This window comes from Malaclemys terrapin, chromosome 8 (assembly GCF_027887155.1).
Source record: "Malaclemys terrapin pileata isolate rMalTer1 chromosome 8, rMalTer1.hap1, whole genome shotgun sequence".
NCBI classification, from domain to species: domain Eukaryota; kingdom Metazoa; phylum Chordata; order Testudines; family Emydidae; genus Malaclemys; species Malaclemys terrapin.
The window spans coordinates 38,247,372-38,271,387 of NC_071512.1; the positions used below are offsets into that span (position 1 = coordinate 38,247,372).

At 42.7% G+C, this 24,016-nt stretch overlaps 2 protein-coding genes across 2 annotated transcripts in view; both read left to right on the plus strand.

The window, feature by feature from the left end:
• The window catches only part of LOC128841919 (protocadherin gamma-B5-like), a 226,322-nt gene that overhangs the window by 23,307 nt on the left and 178,999 nt on the right, over window positions 1–24,016 (plus strand). The gene's annotated exons all lie outside the window — the stretch shown is intronic.
• Window positions 1,429–4,006, plus strand: LOC128841808 (protocadherin gamma-A5-like). The gene has a single exon (XM_054037247.1). The coding sequence runs from the start codon at window positions 1,577–1,579 to the stop codon at window positions 4,004–4,006; it is 2,430 nt and encodes an 809-aa protein (XP_053893222.1). The 5' UTR covers window positions 1,429–1,576.

Sequence of the window (24,016 nt, forward strand, 5' to 3'; positions counted from 1 at the left end):
AGAGATGCTGTGAAGCACAGGCTGGTCACCCTGGTGAAGGATAACGGGCAGCCGCCTCTCTCCGCCACAGTGACTCTCAACCTGGTGTTTGCTGAGAACTTCCAAGAGGCTCTTCCGGAAATGAGCGACCAATCGGATGACTCGGCACCTCAGTCTGATTTACAGTTTTACTTGGTGTTGGCTTTAGCCTTCATCTCATTTTTATTTCTAATTACAATTATAGTGGTGATAGCCATGAAAGTTAGAAGTTCAAAAGGCTCCTCTATTCTTCAGTATGTCAGGCCTGCGCTTTCTTCCAAGGCTGATCCCAGATTCCTACCAGATTACAAAGACGGGACCTTGCCGTATTCCTATAACTTGTGTTTGGCTACAGACTGCGGGCAAAATGGATTTAACTTGCTTAAAAGTAGTGACCAGAACGTTACAGCTGATAATATCTTTTGCAATGACAACTCTGGGATTTTAGTTGTGAATAATTCTGGTTCTGAAGCACCCAAATCCGCGTCCGAAATTCTTCTCAAGGTGAGTTTTTGCATTATCGCGTTAGTTATGGTGTCTCTTCTCTGATTTTTAATTAAATTATTCAGACGATTTAAAATGATATTCATGAATATGTATAATCATGTGAACTAGAAGGTTTTTAGATTAATTTTATTTTTATATGTGTGCGTTATTTCTCTTCGGTGTAGTACTGTAAATGTTTGGTACCAACCGGTGATTAGTGGCAATTGAATTGTGCAGCACTATGTCCAAAGTTCTGATACTATTGCGCGTTGCTGATATAAATTTTGTAGCAGTAACTGTCTTACCTGAGATTTATGGAATGTGAAAATTATACTCTCACCATCCCGTTAGAAGTTTTGAAGGAAAAGCGTCAGTCAGTGATGGACTATTCGAAGGATTATAACATTTGACATTTTAAAAATTCCATTTACCAATATGCTACAGTCCATAGTTGGCAGGGAACTTCAATATAGTTTCAAAGCAAAGTGTGTAACAGAACGCGGAGCCAATTTTAGAATATCTTTGTGAGCTCCTGACAAATTTATATACAGAGCTGTATTTTATTCAGGTAAATACAACTGTGATATCACCCTCTTGTCTGGGAAATAGTACATCTGTGTTCCTTTAACACAACGAACTCTACTTAAATAATTGCTTATCAAGGACTATTTACTTAACGTAATTCCATGTGAAACTCAAATAGGCGTATTGGTAAGTGTATACATTTTAAATAGAGGAAGTAACTGTAAATAAATAGTCGTGAGAAAAGATTAATTAACAAACAGATAGGAAGGTGTTGGATTTTTTTTTAATGCAGTTATTGGTTGTGACTCTGAGCGCCGCTGTTCACCAATCAGGCAGAGAAATGGAAAGAGAGATCCAGCCAGCCCCGCCCGCAGTTACACAGCACAGAACACAGAGATCAGTCACACTTACTCAGAGGGATTTTACTGAGAAATATCTATGAAATAGTCTTAATTTTAACATCAGTGATTGCGAAAACAAAGGACTGCGGCTAAAAGAAAATACATACCTGACTGGGAATCAGAGCACTATATACATCCGGAGAAAAATGGAGGATATACAAAGTCTCCGGGACCGCAAACGGCGAGCCCTGTTTTGTTTTTTATTGGTTACCGTTTGGGAGGCGGTTTCTGGGCAGATTCACTATTCGATCCCGGAGGAAACGCACAAAGGCTCTTTCGTGGGGAATATAGCAAAGGATTTGGGACTGGATCTAAAAGAGCTCTCAGACCGCGGTGTCCGCATTGTTGCCAGAGGTAGGAGTCAGTATTTTGCTTTGAATTTTAAGAGTGGCCATTTATACACCACAGACAGAATAGACAGAGAGGAGATCTGTGGCCGGATAGAGATATGTTTGATAAAGTTTGAGGTTCTTCGTGAGGATAAAGCGAAGCTTTTTCCAGTTGAAGTTGAAATCACAGATATTAATGACAATGCTCCAGGCTTCCAATCAGAGAAATTAGAGTTAAAAATCAGCGAGACAACAGCTGTGGGGACCCGGATTTCCCTGCAGCAGTCGCAGGATCCAGATGTGGGAATTAATTCTATCCAGATATATCAACTGAGCAATAATAGGCATTTCTCTCTGGATGTGCAAACTATAACTGATGCTGTGAAATATGCCGAACTGGTGCTGGAAAAGTCTCTAGACCGGGAAGAACAAGCTGTTCACGATCTAATCCTCACAGCTACTGACGGGGGAGATCCAGTCAGGTCCGGCACTGCGCAAATCCGCATAATTGTTCTTGACGCAAATGACAACGCGCCAGTTTTCACTGAGGCTATCTATACAGCGAGGGTTTTGGAAAATGTGCCGAAAGGTTCCACGGTGGTATCAGTAAAAGCCACTGATCCGGATGAAGGAGTCAACAAAGAATTAAAATACTCATTCAGAACAATCACAGAGAAAGCTTCCCAAATATTCCACTTGGATTCTAGGACGGGAGAAGTAACAGTCGTGGGGAACTTGGACTTTGAGGAATCCGCATTATATGAAATCGAGGTGCAAGCCCATGACGGGGGAGGCCTTTTCGATAGATCGAAAATACTGATCATTGTTAGTGATGTGAATGACAACGCTCCAGAATTAACAATCACATCTCTGGTCAACTCGATCCCTGAGGACTCTCCGCCTGGGATTGTGATCGCCCTTTTAAATGTGCAAGATCTAGATTCCGGAGAGAACGGGGAAATCACGTGCTCCACACCCAGCAACCTCCCCTTTCAGCTGAGGAAATCGTTGGATAATTATTACAGTCTGGTGACAGACCGAGCTCTGGACAGGGAGCAGGTGGCAGCATACAACATCACAGTGATCGCCACGGATAATGGGACTCCTCCTCTTTCTACAGCCACCATGATCCCACTCCGGATTTTAGACACGAACGACAATGCACCTTTCTTCGATAAAACATCCTACACCGCCTACCTCACGGAGAATAACCCGAGAGGAGCCTCCGTTTTCTCCTTGACGGCGCGTGACTACGACTTGGAGGACAACTCCCGAATCACTTACTCCATTACTGGAACTCAGATCCAGGAAGCTCCGCTCTCCTCCTCCATCTCCATTAACTCCGAGACTGGGGCTCTCTACGCTCTGCGTTCCTTCGATTACGAACAGTTCCGGGAGATTCGGTTCCAAGTGCAGGCTCAGGATGGGGGTTCCCCAACTCTCAGCAGTAATGTCTCCATCACTCTCTTTATCCTGGATCAGAATGACAACAGCCCGCACATCTTACACCCCTCCTTTCCCACCGATGGCTCCACGGGAGTGGAGTTGGCCCCTCGCTCCTCCGAGCCGGGTTACCTGGTCACTAAGGTGGTGGCGGTGGATGCAGACTCCGGGCAGAACGCCTGGCTCTCCTACCAGCTGCTGAAGGCTACAGAGCCGGGGCTCTTCTCTGTGGGACTCCACAGCGGCGAGATCAGGACAGCGCGCTACTTTCTCGACAAAGATGCGCTGAAGCAAAGTCTGGTGGTTTTAGTGAAGGACAACGGGCAACCCCCTCTCTCTGCCACGGCCACTGTCACGGTGGTGGTGGCTGACAGCATCCCCGAAATCCTCTCCGATTTAAGCAGCCTCTCAGCTCCTACAGACCCCCAGTCCAGCCTCACTTTGTATTTGGTGATCGCCGTGGCTTCCGTTTCCTGCTTGTTCTTTACCTTTATCATAGTGTTACTGGCCCTGAGGCTCCGCCGGTGGAGAAACTCGCAGCTGTTTGACTCCTCGAGTGTGACTTTCAGTGGAGTTCCCGTCTCGCAGTTTGTGGGGCTCGATGGAGTCAGAGCTTTTCTTCATTCCTACTCACATGAGGTTTCGCTAACCACGGACTCCAGAAAGAGCCAGTTCAACTTTCCCAAGTCAGACTATTCAAATACTCTGAGTAGTGAGCAAACTTGTGAGAAAAAGGATCCTATTCTAGTTATTGAGGATGTAAGCATTAGTAACGGGGATCGGACTTCTGTTCAGGTGAGCTAAGGTTATTGTGTCTTCGTTCTGTGGGTCGAAAGTATATAATGTTAATTTATCGGGCAATGTCTAATGAGAGGGAAATGATGCTTTATGTTTGTTTGTGAGATAAGGAAAGGAGGTAATTCCAGGCCCCACTGAAGTCAATAGTGAACTGTGGCTTCTGTGTTGCAAGGGTTGGCTCTCGGGGCATTAGGATATGTGTGACTTTTGATATATTTTCAATCATCTACCTTTTCTTTTTAAATGGCACAATATATGTTTCTCTTTTTTCAGTGAAATTACACCCTTTTAATGTTTGTCTGAAAGTAGATTCTCTTCCTGTATCTTCATATATCTGTTACCTACTTGGGATAGTACAGAAATTTCAGTGTATATAGTACTTCAATTTTATTGGAAGACAGTTTGATTTGAAGACCGTGAACCTCTTAAATTTAACGTAGTAAAAGAACTACCTTATTTTTTCTATAATATAATTTAATCACGTGTAAAATCGTAGTTTTGTCCTATAATTTATCTCATGTTCTTTTAATTTTGTTTCCCTGTTGATATACATGTTCCCACTAGTCTGGCCTTTCACGTTTGAAAGTTATGGACATTTTTTTATACAGCACGTTATATAAGCACTCATTCAGCACGCTCCTTAAGACACCTGTATACATGTAAACAAGTCAATAACCCTATTGATACAGATACTTTGCTGAGTCGGGTCATAATCATTACTTTATAATTATTTGTAGATTATTAACTTGCCTGGTGAAGATATACCTCTCAGCTTTAAGAGGATTAATCCAATTTTTAAACCAAACTCATTTAAATTCCACTCGTATCTATTATTATTATTATGTAAATGTCAGAAATGCAGAATTATGAAACTAGGATATATGGCATCATTATAATATGTGATAATCTCTATATTTTTTGTTGTTTGTGTGTTACCATTGGGCCTTGAAACATTTAATGGTTTGATTCAACGTTTATAAAGGAGGTTATAGCATGACTTTGTAATAATTTTATTATTAGAGAAAACATTCTCCTACATAGTCACAATTATATATTTGAAATGAGAGCTAACTAGTCACTATATTAAATCCCTTGGTCGTTGGTAATGCAATGAACTCTGACTCATATACAAAAACAATTTATCAGAGCCTTATGTTGGATCCTGGTGGCGTCCTTTGACGATTGGGTTTATAAGTGAAATTTTCAAAATTCCTTGTGATGTTTCCTATTTAGAACACTTAATAGTTCTATTCTATTCTATATAGGCTCTTATACTGCACTCATCACCATAGTATCTGAGTTCTTTCCAGTAGTATATTAAGTGACATGACTTATATCTATCTTTGTTCTCTGTTAAAGAAGGCAAGGTTAAAGAAATGTGCCTTACACTTGGAGTGGAAGGTGGTGCGGTTTGTTATTATCCTTAGTGGAGGGGGGGGGGGAGTTACTCCTAAAGTCTTGGACTAGCCCCAAGAAAGTTCTGTCTCCCATACAGACAAGCTTTGCCCTTATGATAAAGAGTTCCTTTTTGCCAGAGGAGCAAAATTGTCCACCAAGATGTTCATCCTGCATCTTTAGGCAATCTTTTTGATATCCTAGACCCGAGGCCATACAGAGCTTTGAATATGACTGATATCTTGAACTTTATTCAATTCTTGTATGGGAAGCCAAGGTAGAGAGTAGAGGACAGGTTTGAAGTGCTAGTGGTATCCTGTGTTGTTGAGAAGATGCACTACAGTGCTCTATACTATATGGAATTTCCTTAACACTGAAGGATTTATGCCAGTCATATCACATAGCTATAGACCAGTCAAGAGAATAATTGAGGTCAGGTCATCCTCTGCCAGGATGGGGAGTCTCCTAGCTAACCAGAGATGATAGAAAGTGCTACTTGTCCAAGAGGATGAGAATGGATGTCTGCCTTTTATCCATTGACTGAAGGAAATTATCCATCAGTGCCACACAATCCATTTCAGTTCCATCTACTGGTCTGAATGCAGATTGTGCCAGGTCTAGAATATTAATGTTAGTTAGGTAAGATTGTAGTTGGCCTTTGTGTAGCTATTCTGTGAGTTTATTCAGGAATGGGAGCTTTTACTTTGGGTGATAGATGGCTAGAACTGATGTATGCAGGGTGGGTTTCTTTGATGTTGGTTAGATGACCGCATGTTTGAAGGAAGAAGGGTAGATTCCTTCTCTGAATGTGACATTGGCTATTTCTGTCATGAGTGGCACCAGGTGCTCATGACTCTTTCACAAGTCAGGAAGGGCATGTATCTGATTCAGAAGTCTTGGGTTGGGACTTTTTAAGAGTGTCCTTAACTTCTTGATGAGTGAATGCACTGAATTCCAGGAATGCATATAGTCTGTTGATTGGTGAGTACAGGTAGAGTGGATCCAGGCTCCTTGAAAAGGTTTTCTGAATGTGCGTGATCTTCTTAGTGAAGTAGGATGATAGCTCTTTGCAGGGCTTGGTACTCAGTTCTGATGCAGGTTGTTGTAATTAAGGATTAAGGAACTGGTTTTCCACTCTGGGTAGCTCCTTATGGTAGGATTTGGTATCCTCAGTGGAGGTTAATAGGAGGGTTATTTTGGCCTGTAATAAAGCCTCAGTACAGGGTTTGAGGAACTTATTACATTTCATCCTCTGTGTATCAGCTTTTGTTTTCCACCATTAGCACTTAATTTGCCATCCCTCTTTCTTTATTCAGTGCAGAATGTCAGAAAACCCAGGAATTCTGTGTGGGCCATGGAGAGGAAGTGGCCATTTGGGGACCATTCAGTTAATGATCAAGGCTCATGTACAGTGATAATGATTCACCACGTCCTCCTCTTCTCATTCTATGGGGGGAATGCTGTTGTCTTTTAGCAGCCTTTGGGAATTCTTGGTGTCCATGTGTCCTCATGGCCAAATCAGGATCACTGGTCTCGTTACTTCAGAACTGGAAGATCTCTGATCACTGCTGTAATGAGGTGATGGTCTATCCAAGACAGTGGCTGCGTTTTGATGTCCTTGATCTTGATATCTAGGCTGAAGGTCAGGTCCAGGGTATGACCAGCTGCATAGGCTGGACATGAGATTACCAGTGAAAGTCCTGAAGAGTCAAGAGAGGAGATGCATTTTGGGGCTTTTGCATTTGCAGCCTTTTAAATATGTATTTTGAAATCTTCCAGGATGACAAGCTGGGGTATGTCACCACCATAACTGAAAAGGTATCAGTGAGCTCCTTTATGAATCCTTTAGTCAGTCATGTGTTTAAAAAGCATCAAAACTACGTTAGCTTTGGCTCTGATTTCTATTGTCAGATGAATTAATTTGAATGTTGTCTTACTTTTTTGGATTTGATGTTTGATGAGAAGATGAATGCAGTGCTGCCTGCTGTCTTGTCTTGCCTAGGCCTGTGATACACTGACCATCCTAGGAGGATGAAGTGGGCTAGTACAGGTGTCATCCAGCCAGGTCTCAATGATGTGGGATATACTGGGTGCTTCATCACTGATGCGGTTATGAATTATTCTCCTGTGGATCATTCCATTTGTTCCTCAGGAGATGAGATCTTGGGAACCTGACGTGGATTATAACTATTCAATTACTTGAGAATAAAAAGTCCTTACCTTAAATGACCCTAATGCTTTATTTTCTTTATGATGGATTGCTGTCATTGGAACATCATGGTTATGCTTCACAGTTATATAATGCTGTCCAACCAAGGGTTTGATCTTTGCTTACAGAAATCAACAGGAGTGTTTCTCCTCTGCCATCAGCCCCTTTAGATCAGCCCCCAAGGACATTAAAATTACAATGAATATTAGTTTCCCAATAATCCTGTCTATTTAATAAAAATTTATTATCACAATTTTAAATATGGGGAAGGTCAAGCACAGAGGCCAACTTCTTTTTTCAAATCTGCATGCTTAAAATTAGGCACCTACATTTTAAACATTTAAATAAGTGGTCTGTTTCAAGATTTGGTGGTAGATAAAAATCCCAGTAAAATCAATTGGAAAACATATTCCACATACCTGAACATCAAGTCACTTACGTATATTTGTAATTATGAATTTAATTACCTTACTTGAAGCACACAACGTTGAAAAAATTGGCCTAAGTGACTTTCCAAATGTCATGCACAGGAAATTTGTGGCAGAGCTGAGAAGAGAACCCAGATCTCCAGACTCAAGGCCCAATGCTTAAATCATAAAACCATTCATAGATTATTTTAAACACAAATCCAAAATGGGCAAGAGTTTTGCACCTATGTTTTAATCCTGAAAAGGGAGTTGAAAAGTGTTTATTCTTATCAGGGAAGCGTGCTATACATTTTCAGCATCGAAAATAGTTGACTTTCTTTGTTCTTTATAGATTAAATATAATGTTATCTCTTTTGTAAACAAGAGAATTTCCACACAAGATCACTCCGAACTTTGTTGTTAGGGAACTGTGATGTCTTATATAAAATTAATTATAATACTGACAATCTACTTAATGTCATATTAATCCTCCAGTCAATTACTTCTATTATATTGAATCAACTCGTTGATTTCTCTTGAGGCAGATATATTGTAATCCAAAATCAAAGTGTAACTTTGCACCTTTTCAGAGTGAATCTAACTCATTCAGTTTTACATCTTTCTCAAAACACCTGTCTTGAGGACTGCCTTCTTGTCTGCCGCTTTATAATCTTTTACCCTCCAAAATTAGTCATGTGGAAGCAAGAACTTACACTTCCTCCTATTTTGGGCTCCTGTGATTTCCCCTCTCACGATGCAATTCATTTAGCGTTGCAATTCCCTCACTAAGACTCAGAGTGCCGCTGTTGGCCAATGCGGAGCGAGGGCTGCAGCCGGCCGGAGATCCACCGGAGCCCACTGGAAAGCCATTATAGTGTTACGCAGTGCCGATCTCGGATGAAGGAGAGCAGAGGGACAGTGTTTCTGCCAAAAGAAGTCCTTCCGCTGTATCGGATTTCCGAGGTAAAATTAACGGGAATGGATTTTATTTATGTTTTATTACGGAGGAATCTTACAATCTGAGGAGAATTTGGTCCGGAATATCTATTCAAAATACACCGGGAAAGGAAACAAAGGCGCTGAGAGTGACTGAGATGGAAAACAGACACAGACAGACAGCCGGAGCAGTGAGACTACAAATACTGTTGTTTCCCTTCTTATTCTCTTTGTTCTGCCGGGCGGTCTCGGAGCAGATTCGTTATTCGATTCCTGAGGAAATGGCCAAAGGGTCCCTTGTGGGGAACCTCGCCAAGGATTTGGGGCTGAATGTGAGAGAACTGCCTCTGCGAAAGATCCGTGTGAATTCGGAAAATAAATATTTCACTTTAAATGAGGAACAGGGCAAGCTGTATGTAAATTACAGGTTAGACCGGGAGAAACTATGCGGCGAGAAACCCCTTTGTGTCTTAAATTTAGAAGTTGTGGTTGAAAACCCTTTAAATGTTTTCCATGTGAACGTGGCAATCCAGGACATTAATGACAATACACCGCGATTCCTTAAAAATAATATCGATTTAGAAATTAATGAATTAGCACAACCTGGTGCGCGATTTCCGCTAGAACCTGCGCAAGATCCCGATGTTGGAATCAACTCACTGCAGAGTTACCATCTAAGTCCAAATCCATATTTTGTTTTGGAACGGAAGGAAAATCCGGACGGCAACAAATATGCAGAATTAGTGTTAGAGAAACCTTTGGATCGAGAAAAAGAAAGGTCTCTTCATTTAATCTTGTCCTCTGTGGATGGGGGAGAGCCAGTCAAAACGGGGACAGTTCCGATTAAGATTAACATTATTGATGCCAATGACAACCCCCCTATATTCACTGAAAAAATCTACAAAGTCAGCATGAGAGAAAACCTACCGAAGGGAACCTTAGTGCTTCAGGTGAAAGCAACTGATGCGGATGAAGGTACAAATGCCAAAATAACATATTCTTTCAGCAACATACCGCAGAGCGCGCAGCAACTGTTCGGTTTGGATGCTAGTAATGGAAAGATTACAGCAAAAGGTATTTTGGACTTTGAAGAAAAAAATAGCTACACGATTGACGTGGAAGCCAGGGATGAGGGAAGTCTGACTGCCCACTCTAAAGTTCAAATAGAAATTCTCGATGAGAACGACAACGCCCCCGAAGTGACATTGACATCCGTATCCAGTCCCATTCCCGAAGACTCACTTCCCGGAACAGTGATAGCTCTCATCAAAGCCCGAGACCGCGATGATGGAGGAAATGGAGACGTCACCTGTCGCATTCAAGATAATTTGCCATTTAAAATAATTTCATCTACTAATAATTACTACAAGCTCCTCACAGACAGCACCCTGGACAGGGAAAGGACCCCGGTGTACAATATCACGATCACAGCCACAGACAACGGCTCTCCCCCCCTCTCCACCCAGAAAACCATCCTGTTGCAGATCTCAGATATCAATGACAACGCCCCTGTCTTTCAAAAACCTTCCTACACCGCCTATGTGCCAGAGAACAATCCCTCGAGGGGCTCTATTTTCAGTGTAAAAGCCTCAGACCGGGATCTGGACCGGAACGCCCGACTCACTTACTCCATCCTGAGCAGCAACCTCCAGGAGGTGCCTCTCTCCTCCTACATCTCCATTAACTCCCAGACCGGAGCTATCTATGCGCAGCGCTCCTTCGACTATGAGCAATTCCGGGAGTTTGAAGTGCAAGTGAAGGCCCGAGATGGCGGGTCCCCGCCTCTCAGCAGCAATGTCACCGTCAGGGTGTTTATTCTGGATCAGAATGATAACGCCCCTCGCATCCTGTACCCTTCCCTGGGAGCCGATGGCTCCGCCTTGTTCGAGATGGTCCCTCGCTCGGCCGAGGCAGGTTATCTGGTGACTAAGGTGGTGGCGGTAGATGCTGACTCAGGACACAATGCCTGGCTCTCCTACCATCTCCTCCAGGCCACGGAACCGTCGCTTTTCAGCATGGGGCTGCACAGCGGGGAGATCCGGACAGCCCGCGCCTTTGCGGACAGAGATGCTGTGAAGCACAGGCTGGTCACCCTGGTAAAGGATAACGGGCAGCCGCCTCTCTCCGCCACAGTGACTCTCAACCTGGTGTTTGCTGAGAACTTCCAAGAGGCTCTTCCGGAAATGAGTGACCAACCCGGTGACTCGGCACCTCAGTCTGATTTACAGTTTTACTTGGTGCTGGCTTTAGCCTTGATCTCATTTTTGTTCCTCCTGACAATGGCACTGGCCATTGTGATGAAATTGCGAAGTTCAAGGAAACCTAAATTACTTCAGTGTTTTGGTCCTGATCCTTTTTCCAAGACTGTCCCTACATTCCCATCAAATTTTGATGAGGGTACTTTGCCTTATTCTTATCAGCTATGTTTATCCTCAGAATCTAAGAAAAATGAATTTTCTTTCCTGAAATCTAATGCCCAGATATCAGAGAATGTTCTGTGCAGTGAGAACTCTGGGACCTTACTTATGAACAACGGATGTAGCGTCTTAACAACTGAAACTGCTGAAGTGGTAAGTTTCTAGTTCCGTGGTTTATATGATTTTTAGATGTATTACTTGTTTTCATAATTGTACAAGACTACTCTTCCTTAAATGGTATAGGAGACTTTTGTTAAACTGTTGTTATTTTTATAGGATTTACTGGCACTCAAAATTGCATGAATTTGTTTTCACTGTACCCCATTCGGGGGTTATTCCCATTTTTGTTATTCCCATTTTACAGGGCATTAAGAAGAAAAATAACTTTTGTAAGGTCAGAAAGAAGTATAATAGAATAAACTCAGATTTCTTAAGTCCCCACCATTGCCTTAACAACCACTCCCTCCTGCATCTCCAAGGAAGAATATCCTTCCTCTCATTTCAGTGGATTTCTTTACAATAACTACATTTCTAGGAGCCTTTTTATAATTTAAGTGGGTTGTACTGCTTCTTGTGAGTAGGAAAAAATAATTATTCCTATATATTAACAATGTTCTTTTAAAAAAAAACTTTTTAATTGCTTCTTTGGAAATATTCCTTTTTTGCTATTCCATGGGAAATTGAATAATTATTCTCAGCTAGAAGAAGATTGTTATTCATTTTAAGTGTCACATCTCTTTCATTTTACAGATACACAATTACATATCTGTAAAATACACTAATATAGTGTAAAGATTTCATTGACATGGCTTTGTAGAGGCTGCATTATTCATCTGTGGCAAAATCTTCAGTCAATTATTCAGGTCCTCCTAACCAGGTGATAATAAAACCTTTATGCCAAACCTTCCTATAATCTCTGTGTATCATATATATTATAGAACTACTTTTTGAAGTCTTTGAATAAAAATTGAAAGTATTTAAGATTCGATAGCTTGTAATTTTTCAGTGCCTAAAGTCAGTTTGGGTCCCACGGCAAAGCTATAAACTTTTTCTTAATAATGTAGGGATTCTATTTCTGCAGGGTCAGTGTTGTATGATTAAATAATGCCTGACCTGGGCCTTGGGCCCCTGTAATTAGAAGTGGACATTCCATATTTAGGGAATGGGAGGTGTATTCTTTTGTGAGTTGCTGTTATGTCAGTTCTTTGAACCTGATCTATGGATTGGAATGCTGATTATTGACCTGAAGGAGATCAGTTAGTGGGCCAAGTGATGGTGATGGTTTGTAGTCGATTGTTTGTGGTTCAAAATGTCTCTGCCTGATTTGGGCATATATAATGCTCTTGCAGTACAAAGGAGCCCATAGCTTCTCATAATACTAGAACTTCTAAAATTGAATATGGATATTACCAGATAAAAATGCCGAATACAATATTTACTATTACCCATTAGGCACAGTACATACAAACAGACAGATTTCCCAGCATCTCTTTAACACTCATATTTCATCCATTAATAGATTCTGAGGCCAGAATGGATCATTGTGATCATATGGTCTGACCTCCACTATAACACAGGCCGTGGAACTTCTCCAAAATAATTACTAAAGCATATCATCTAGAAAAAACATTCAATCTCGATTTTAAAATTGTCAATGATGGAGCATCTACCAAGACTCTTGGTAAATTGTTCCATTAAAAATTTACACCTTATTTCTGGTCTCAAGTTGTCTAGCTTCAACTTCCAGCCGTTGGCTTGTATTATACCTTTCTGCTAGATTGAAGCCCAATATTAAATATTTGTTCCCCATCTAGGTACTGTAATCAAGTCTATTACCTTAACTTTCTTTTTGTTAAATTAGAGTGAGCTCCTTGAGTCTATCTAGCACTATAAGGCATGTTTTCTGATATTTTAAACATTCTCATGGCTCTTCTGTGAACCATCTCTAATTTATCAACATCCTTTTTGAATTGTGGGCACCAGAACTGGACATAGAGTTCCAGCAATGGTCACACCAGTACCAAACACAGAGGTAAAATAACCTCTCCACTCTTACTTGAGATTCCCCTATTTATGTGTCCCAGGATCACATTAGTTCTTTTGGCCATAGCATCACATCAGGACCTCATGTTCCGCTGATTATCCATCCCCACCCCCAAATCTTTTCAAAGTCACGACTTCCCAGGATAGCATCTCCCATCCTGTATTTATGGTCTCCATTTTTTATTTACAGACATATACATTTAAATTTAGCAATATTAAAATGGATATTGTTTGCTTGGGCCCAGTTTACCAAACAATCTAGATCACTCTGAATCAGTGACCTGCCCCACTTCATTGTTTATCACTTTCCCAATTTTTGTGTCATCTGTAAACCTTATCATTTATGATCTTATGTTTTCTTCCAGGTCATTGATAAAGATGTTAAAAAGCATAGGGCAAAGAACTGATCCTCTGAAGGACTCCATTGGAAACAGACCCATTTGATGACAATTCCCCATTTACAGTTACATTTTGAGACCTATGAGTTATCCAGTTTTTATCCATTTAATGTTTGCCATGTTAATTTTATATCATTCTAGTTTTTTAATGAAAATGTTGTGTTGTAACTAATCAAACACCTTACAGTAGTCTAAATATATTACATTATATCTATTACCTTTATGAACCAAAGTTGTAATCTCGTCAAAAAAGATAAGTTAGTTTGACAGGATCTATTTTCCATAAATCCATCCTGATTGGCATTAATTATGTTACCCTCCTTTAGTTGTTTATTAATGGAGTCCCATATCAGCTGATCCATAATCTTGCCTGGGATCAATGTCAGGCTAACAGGCCTATAATTACCCAGGTCATTCTGTTAGCTCTTTTGAAAAAATGTCACAACAGTAGCTTTCTTCCAGTCTTCTGGAACTTTCCAAGAGCTCCAAGACTTATTGAAAATCAATATTAATGGTTCAATGCATTCCTCAGGCATGTCTTTTCAAACTCCTGGATGCAAGTTATCTGGACCTGCTGATTTAAGATGTCTAACTTTGTAGCTTCTGTTAAGATCCTCCAGAGACACTACAAGAGACACTTGTAGTCAATCCTATAATGAACTATATAAATATTTATTAAATAGGAAAAGGAAACAGGAGAGTTATTTACAAGGTTGAAATGGCTAAACAGATACACAAATGGGTTACAATCTTAAGTTTCAAAAGGTAATAGAAACTTCTATAATAAGAAAGCTGTATATGTCCTTTAGGACTAACCCAGGCTAAACAGCTGGGGATCTTGTGTGTATGCCTGGAAACACACTTCGCTCCCCAGAGCCCAAGCAGCATAGAGATGATCAATGCCTTCTTGTTAGGGATTATATTCTCTCCTTCTCACATGCTTTCAGCTGCAAAGGTCAGCTGATATGAGGAGTTCCTTGAATGACTCATCTTCACTGAGGAGGCAGAACAACAACAGTCTTTGGTCTTCTTGTTGACAGTACATCGATAACTTTCAGTTGCAACATCCACAGTAGTCCATCTGATATTGATAGTCTTTCCTTTTGGGAAGGGCATAACACTTTTTGTTGAAGATCACCCCCTCACACTAATTCATGTCTCTGTTCTGTCTGGTGATTTACACAGTCACAGAAGCTCACAATACATCATCATCATCATCATGTTCTTATTACGCCTCTGGCGTTTAGGGCAGTGATGAAGCTCCTCCAATCCTGTCTGTTTCTGGCAAGTCTTTCAATGGTTCCCTAGCTGTGCCCCAGGTTTTTCAGATCAGCTTCCACAGCTCTTTGCCATGTTGTTTTTGGGCGGCCTCATTTTCGCTTGCCTTCAGGTGTCCATCTTATTGCCACTCTACTGATGAAATCAGTTTCCATCCGAAGCACATGACCGATCCATCTCCAACACCTGCTGGCAATGATGGTGCTCAGATCCTCTTGGCTGCATTGTGTCAATAGATCTTGGTTTGAGATATCTTATGCCAAAAGATATGGAGGATTTTTCTGAGGCAGGTTGTATGGAATGAAGACAGTTTGGACATGCCATACTTTCTCATTCCCCAGCATTATGCACTATAAAGTAGTATTGAAAGTATGCAGTTCTTATAAATCTTGAGTTTGGGTGTTGTATTTTGATGATTTCCAGACTGTATTTAAGCTCCTGAAGGTGTTCCTGACTTTATTGATTTTGTTCTGGATGTCCTGGCTTGTTCCACCGTCCTGCCCAAGTATGTGAATGCTTCTACACTGGTGGGAACATAATCCTCTATCCGTACTGGTGATGCAATATTAAAGGAGGGGAGGAATAGCTCAGTGGTTTGAGCATTGGCCTGCTAAACCCAGGATTGTAAATTCAATCCTTGAGAGGGCCATTTAGGGATCTGGGGCAAAAACCTGTCTGGCGATTGGTCCTGCTTTGAGCAGGGCGTTGGACTAGATGACCTCCTGAGGTGCCTTCCAACCCTGATATTCTATGATATCTGTCTTATTGCAGTTGGTTTTCAGTCCAATTTGCTGGCTGAATGCATTGAGTTGAGTTGTTTTTTCTTGTATATGGTGTGATAGGAGACCGACATTATCCGGGAAGTCCAGGTCTTCAAGGGATGAGAAGAGTGTCCATTTAATGCTTCTTGGCATGTCTTCTTTTGTATGCCGATGTGATGAAGTGGGACTGTTTTTAATGTTTTATTTAATAGTGTGTGGGTACCTTAGTTTCCCCTATGCATTTTTTAAGTTTTTAGGGGGTGAGATTGTTGCAGAGCAAAGGGCCAGTGTGCATAAATGGCTGGCACTTTGTCTTCTGGCAACTAATGGCTGGGGCCCTTTCCCCCTGCCAGGGGATAGCTAAAGGTGTTGGAGAATAAAGAGATCAGGTGACCTCCTGGCCTGGAAAAGAGGAAAAGGCAAGAAAGGAGGGGTGGGAGAGGTTCAGTCTTGAGCTGGCAGGGGAACCGTAGAGAACTTTGCGGTTGGGGGCTAAGTTCGCTACTACCCAGAAGGACCTGACTAAGGGGGTCCCGTTTATGCCTACAAGCTCTGGTGTGGACTATGTTCCTGTCATCTAATAAACCTTCTGTTTTACTGCCTGGCTAAAAGTCATGGTGAATCGCAGGAAGCTGGGGGTGCAGGGCTTTGCCTCCCCCAAACTCTGTGACAGCCGGATTACCCAGTCAATGGCAATGTTGAAGAGGATTGCAGACATGACATACCCCTGGCATACTCCTGTTTTGACTTCAAAACTGAGCTCACTCTGATCAACACTGCATGTAAAGTTGAAATAGAAGCTTTTGATTATGTTGATTATACGGAAAGGAATTCCATACGCCCACAGAATGCTCCATACACTGGTCCTGTGAATGCTATCAAAAGCCTTCTCATAGTCTATGAAATGTATGTAGAGTTGCTGTTGCCATTCTAAGCACAATTCTATTATGTTTCGTAGAGTGAAGATCTGGTCTGTGCATCCACGCCCTTTCCAAAAACCAGCTTGCTCTTTTCTGAGAACACTATAGACCGCCTTTGATAGATGCTGGACTATGATCTTACACAATACTTTGCTTGGCACAGATAAAAGTGTGATACCACGCCAGTTATTACAATCACTGAGGATTCCTTTCTTTAGTATCTTCACTATAACCCCATTGGTCCACTCATCTGGCACTTGATCTCTTCCTTAGTTGAGGTGTCTATGTTGATATCAAGATCTTCTTCTGCCTCCTGGATGTTTGCTTCCTCTTTAGGTGGCTCCCTGTTCAGCAATTCTCTAAAATGCTCTGTCCAGCACATTTCTTGTTCTTTTTCAGTTGTTAGTAGGTGTTCTTGTTTGCTCCTGATGAGAGTATTTGTTGGTGTCTGCCATTTACCACTGATAAGCTGCGTCATTTTGTAGACGATTCCTTGTTCATCACGAGCAGCTGCATCCTCTGCTTGTGTTGCCAGATTATCAATATTATGCTGTTTGTCCACTCTCATAAGGTGTTTGACCTCCCAGTGTGCCTTGCTATACTGCTCGTGGTATTTGTCCTTTAGCTTCTGGGATTTTGTGTCTAAAACTTTTTTCTTCAGGGCTCATCTGGTTTCTATGGCATTCCATGTGCTGGGTGTAATTCACTCCTTCCTTCTCTTCTACCTGTAGCCTAGACAGGCTTCATGGCTCTATTTATAAATTACTGGTTCTTTGTCCCACTTCTTGTTGATCTCCTCATCTGCATTCCCCTCCTCTTCATCAAGGTCTGCAAGTGCTTGAAACCTGTTCTTTAACTGCAGAACGAAGGCTTTCTGTATTTCAAGGGACTTTAGCTTGTCAATATCATAACACTTAGGTCCCTTGATTGGTGGACTCTCACTTCTCAGTTTTAGCTTGATAGAGGCTATCATGAGGTGAGGGTTGCTGCCAACATCTGCACCCCTTCTCACTTTCACATCTGTCAATGAGCATCGCCATTTGCCATTGATCATGATATGGTCAATCTGGTTCTTATCTCTGTCATTTGGAGAACACCATGTCAGCTTGTGAATTTCACAATGTTCAGATAGGATTCCACCGATGACTAGGCCATTCATATTACAGAAATCAACAAGCCTTTCTTAATTTTCATTCATGGTGCCACACCCATGTCTTCCCATTGCTCTGTCATTGTTTGTGCTGTCCTTTCGGACCTTGGCATTCAGGTCTCCCATGACGATAATTAGGTTGAGGCATGATACTCTCTCTAACTCCACCTGTAGTGTAAGGTAGAATTTATCCTTTACTTCATCATCACTGTTATTTGTCAGAGCATAGCACTGAATCAGGGTGATATTATTACACCCTGTCAAGGCTGCTTCCTCACTTTGAACTTTAGGGTACAAATGTGGGGGCCTGCATGAAAACTTCTAAGCTTAACTACCAGCTTAGATCTGGTCCGCTGCCACCATCCCAAAGCTAATTCCCTTCCCTGGGTAGCCTTGAGAGACCTTCACCAATTCCCTGGTGAATACAGATCCAAACCCCTTAGATCTTAAAACAAGGAGAAATTAACCATCCCCCCTCCTTCCTCCCACCAACTCCTGGTGGATCAAGATCCAACCCCCTTGGATCTAAAAACAAGGAAAATCAATCAGGTTCTTAAAAAGAAGGCTTTTAATTAAAGAAAAAGGTAAAAATCCTCTCTGTAAAATCAGGATGGAAAAATAACTTTACAGGGTAATCAAACTTAAAGAGCTCAGAGGACCCCCCTCTAGCCTTAGGTTCAAAGTACAGCAAACAGAGATAAACACTCTAGCAAAAGGTACATTTACAAGTTGAGAAAACAAAGATAAACTAACACGCCTTGCCTGGCTGTTTACTTACAAGTTTGAAATATGAGAGACTTGTTCAGAAAGATTTGGAGAACCTGGATTGATGTCTGGTCCCTCTCAGTCCCAAGAGCGAACAACTTCTCAACAAAGAGCACAAACAAAAGCCTTCCCCCACCCCAGATTTGAAAGTATCTTGTCCCCTTATGGTCCTTTGGGTCAAGTGTCAGCCAGGTTACCTGAGCTTCTTAACCCTTTACAGGGAAAAGGATTTTGGAGTCTCTGGCCAGGAGGGATTTTATAGTACTGTACACAGGAGAGCTGTTAACCTTCCGTTTATAGTTATGACACGCCCCCCAAATCACAGATAGTGTTGGACAGCTGGTTCCACACTGGCTGTGATTTCTTCCTGGAGCTCTAGGAGAAAACAGAGTTAATAAGACACATGCACCTTTAGACATACTACTGATTATATAAAAACTAACAATATGTTCCACATTCCAAGAACAATTTTTAACCAGTTGATTCTGGGAAACTTTCCCGGGAGAGTGCATCAGCCACTTTGTTAGAAGCCCCTGAAATGTGTTGTATTTCAAAATCAAAATCTTGGAGAGCTAAACTCCACCGAAGAAGTTTTTTGTTATTCCCCTTGGTGGTATGAAGCCACTGTAGCGCAGCATGGTCTGTTTGTAGTTGGAAACGCTGTCCCCAAACATATGGGCGTAGCTTTTCCAGCACGTACACAATGGCGTAGCATTCCTTTTCGCTGATTGACCAGTGGCTTTCCCTCTCAGACAGTTTCTTGCTGAGAAACACGACAGGATGGAATTCTTGATCTGGTCCTTCCTGCATTAAAACTGCTCCCACGCCCCGCTCGGACGCATCTGTGGTTACTAGGAACGGTTTGTCAAAGTCTGTGGCCCTTAGCACAGGGTCAGACATGAGTGTCGCCTTAAGCTGGTGAAAGGCCTTTTGACACTCATCAGTCCACTGAACTGCATTTGGCTGTTTCTTTCTGGTTAGGTCTGTCAGCGGGGCGGCGATTTGGCTGTAGTGTGGTACAAATCGCCTATAATATCCGGCCAAGCCTAAGAAGGATTGGACATTTTTCTTTGACTTTGGAACTGGCCACTTTTGGATAGCATCCACTTTGGCCTGTAGGGGATTTATAGTTCCTTGACCCACCTGGTGCCCCAGGTAAGTCACTCTGTTTTGGCCTATTTGACACTTTTTAGCCTTAACAGTTAGTCCTGCCTGCCGGATGCGCTCGAAGACTTTTTCCAGGTGCTCCAGGTGTTCTGTCCATGAATCAGAAAAAATGGCCACATCATTGAGGTAGGCAACTGCAGATTCTCCCAATCCTGCTAGGAGACCATCTACAAGTCTTTGGAAGGTGGCGGGTGCATTTCGCAACCTGAAAGGGAGTACATTGAATTCATACACCCCTGCCTGGGTGACGAAGGCTGACCTTTCCTTAGCGGGTTCATCTAGTGGTACTTGCCAGTACCCTTTGGTTAAGTCTAAAGTAGAGATGAATTGGGCATGTCCCAATTTCTCCAATCGCTCATCTGTTCGTAGCATTGGATAGTTGTCAGGACGAGTTACAGCATTTAGCTTACGGTAGTCCATGCAAAAGCGTATTTCCCCATCTGGTTTTTGGTTCTGTTCACCCCAGAATGGCCACTGGGATGATCATGGGCTAAGCTCAAGAGCTTTACCTGATACTTAGTGGGAACTACCAACTGTCTTTGAGGATGCCAGTCTTCCTGGTGCCCACCAGAAAGAGTCTCCTTGTATAAAAGTCCTTGTTCTACAACAAACCGGGATCGATTAGAAGAGCTGAGAGGCGGTGGGGTGCCCCGTGCCGCCGCCCAAGCTTTCTGAAGGCTGTCATCTGCTTCCTGCTCGGCCTCGAACTGTTCCCTTGATGCTGGAGACATCAGTTCCTCCTTGGACTGTGGACTGGGGCTTGGTCCCTCTGGAAGCAATGCAGGTTCTGGGGCTGTTTCCATTGACTGTGAACCGCTGTCTGCTGGTGCACTATGTGGTATTTCAGGCTCTGGCTGAGCCTCTTGGGTAGGGTTATCTGCTGCTTCTGCCGGTTCAGGCTCGCTGGTGCCCTCTGGCGTTGGAGTGGTAGACGGGTTTGCAAGCGCTGGACTCAGTGCTGGCAATGGGTCTGTTGCTGGTCGCGTTGCCAGTTCTGGTTCTAGGACTGGCTTTGTCTGGGTCTCTGGGATTGGATCCACTACGGCTGTTGCAGTCATTGGCAGGGGATCCAGTTCCACCACCTTTGTTTGGGTCTCTGGTAACACAGACGGGGCCCTGGGGGACAGCTCAGGAACAGGGATGGATGTGAAAGCTTGCTTAGCCTGGCTGCGGGTGACTATTCCCACCCTCTTGGCTAGCTTCACATGGTTGGCCAAGTCTTCCCCCAGCAGCATGGGGATGGGATAATTGTCATAGACTGCAAAAGTCTTAATTCCTGACCAGCCCTTGTACTGGACATGCAACTTGGCTGTAGGCAAGGTTACAGACTGTGACACGAAGGGCTGAATTGTCACTGGAGCCTCCGGGTTGATGAGTTTGGGGTCCACTAGGGATTGGTGGATAGTTGACACTTGTGCCCCAGTGTCCCTCCAAGCGATAATCTTCTTTTCGCCCACTCTCAAGGTTTCCCTTCGCTCTGAGGGTATGAAAGAGGCATCTGGGTCTGGGGATCTTTGGTGTGATTGTGGTGTAATGAACTGTAATCGGTTGGGGTTCTTGGGGCAGTGAGCCTTTATATGTCCCAGTTCATTACATTTAAAACATCGCCCTGCTAAGGTATCACCGGGGCGATGTTGGCTGGTGGAGACTGGTGTGGTGGGGTGAGAAGGCATCTGGGGTTTCCCTTGGGATGTGGGTGGGGCCTTGGGTTGTCCCCGGTGGTAAGGTTTGGTTTCAGGTTGCCCCTTCTGATATTCGCTCCAACTGCTACTAGTTTTTTTCTTTTCTGCCACCTCCACCCATTTGGCTCCAATCTCCCCCGCCTCGGTTACAGTTTTGGGCTTCCCATCTAGGATGTACCTTTCTATTTCCTCAGGAACACCCTCTAAAAACTGCTCCATTTGCATTAGGAAGGGCAACTCTTCCGTAGATTTAACATTTGCTCCTGATATCCAGGCATCCCAATTTTTCCCAATGTGGTAGGCATGTCGGGTAAATGACACATCGTGTTTCCACCTTAGGGCTCTGAACCGCCGAAGGGCATGCTCAGGTGTTAGCCCCATTCTGATTCTGGCCTTGTTTTTAAAAAGTTCATAACTGTTCATGTGTTCCTTAGGCATTTCAGCTGCCACCTCTGCTAAGGGTCCACTGAGCTGCGGCCTCAGCTCTACCATGTACTGGTCTGTAGTGATGATGTATCCAAGGCAGGCCCTTTCAAAATTTTCTAAGAAGGCCTCAGTATCATCGCCTGTCTTGTAGGTGGGGAATTTTCTGGGATGGGAAGTGGTACCTGGAGAGGGGTTGTTAGGATTGGCTGGTATATCCGGCCTAGCCTGTGCTAATTCCAGTTCATGCTTCATCTCTTTTTCTCTCAGCTCCATAGCTCTCTTGAGGGCCTCCTCTTTGGCTTTCTCTTCTCTTTCTCTCTGCTCTTTCTCAAGTTATTTTAATTGAAGCAGTCTCTGATGTTTTTTTTCATTTTCTTCTGCTTCTAGTCTGGCCAGTTCTATTTTGTTAGCTACTTCTTTGGTAGTCATTTTCCTGTTTTCTTGTGCTGGGCCACACCCCTCTGCAGTTGACTGAAACTGGGAGGCACTCAGCTCAGGCTGCTGCTGAGGTAACAGAGACTTTCTAACTGGCTATCCCTGAGTAGAAAGAAAAAAAAAACAGTTCAGCTTGTAAATTACTTTTACCAGTTGTTTGCTCACTGATTGAACCCTTCTCTTAACAAAGACCCTTGTTAAAAAAAACTTAACACCTCTGCCTTCAGGCAAGGAGAGATAAGATATGCATCTACCTTCAGCTCTGCTTTCCAAGCAGCTAGAAAGGAGAAAAAAAAATCTTACTGGCTTTTGGTTTAAAATGATCCCACCACTCTGCCACCATGTCAAGGCTGCTTCCCCACTTTGAACTTTAGGGTACAAATGTGGGGGCCTGCATGAAAACTTCTAAGCTTAACTACCAGCTTAGATCTGGTCCGCTGCCACCATCCCAAAGCTAATTCCCTTCCCTGGGTAGCCTTGAGAGACCTTCACCAATTCCCTGGTGAATACAGATCCAAACCCCTTGGATCTTAAAACAAGGAGAAATTAACCATCTCCCCTCCTTCCTCCCACCAACTCCTGGTGGATCAAGATCCAACCCCCTTGGATCTAAAAAACAAGGAAAAATCAATCAGGTTCTTAAAAAGAAGGCTTTTAATTAAAGAAAAAGGTAAAAATCCTCTCTGTAAAATCAGGATGGAAAAATAACTTTACAGGGTAATCAAACTTAAAGAGCTCAGAGGACCCCCCTCTAGCCTTAGGTTCAAAGTACAGCAAACAGAGATAAACACTCTAGCAGAAGGTACATTTACAAGTTGAGAAAACAAAGATAAACTAACACGCCTTGCCTGGCTGTTTACTTACAAGTTTGAAATATGAGAGACTTGTTCAGAAAGATTTGGAGAACCTGGATTGATGTCTGGTCCTTCTCAGTCCCAAGAGCGAACAACTTCCCAAACAAAGAGCACAAACAAAAGCCTTCCCCCCCCCCCCCCGCAAGATTTGAAAGTATCTTGTCCCCTTATTGGTCCTTTGGGTCAAGTGTCAGCCAGGTTACCTGAGCTTCTTAACCCTTTACAGGGAAAAGGATTTTGGAGTCTCTGGCCAGGAGGGATTTTATAGTACTGTACACAGGAGAGCTGTTACCCTTCCCTTTATAGTTATGACACACCCTCATGGTGTTATCCATCATCCTGTCCAGAAAACAGCAAACTTTTTCCTGAGGCTGTTGTTAATCTTCCTGATCCCATCCATCTGCTCTTCCTAACACCCAGGATGTGTAAGCTGTAGCATCTCATCTCTGCTGTGACCTGAGCTAGCGTCCCTGTTTCATACATTACACTGCTCTACAGCCAAAATGCTTCTGAAATAAATGTAGTCAAACTTTACTAATTCTGGGTCACTGAGAACGAAAATGATGCTTAAAATTGTTGATTGGCTCTAGTTTTCAAGATATGCTATTGGGTCTATATATATGACCCTTGACTTGGGAATGGCGGAGGATAAGTGAGTTATAAAGGGAAGGGATCTAAATTTAAACCAGAAATGACTAAAATACATCTTTGACTGGATCTATGAATAAATCTATGACTGGGTTTGGACAGTACTTGCTTTTTAGGCAAAACAA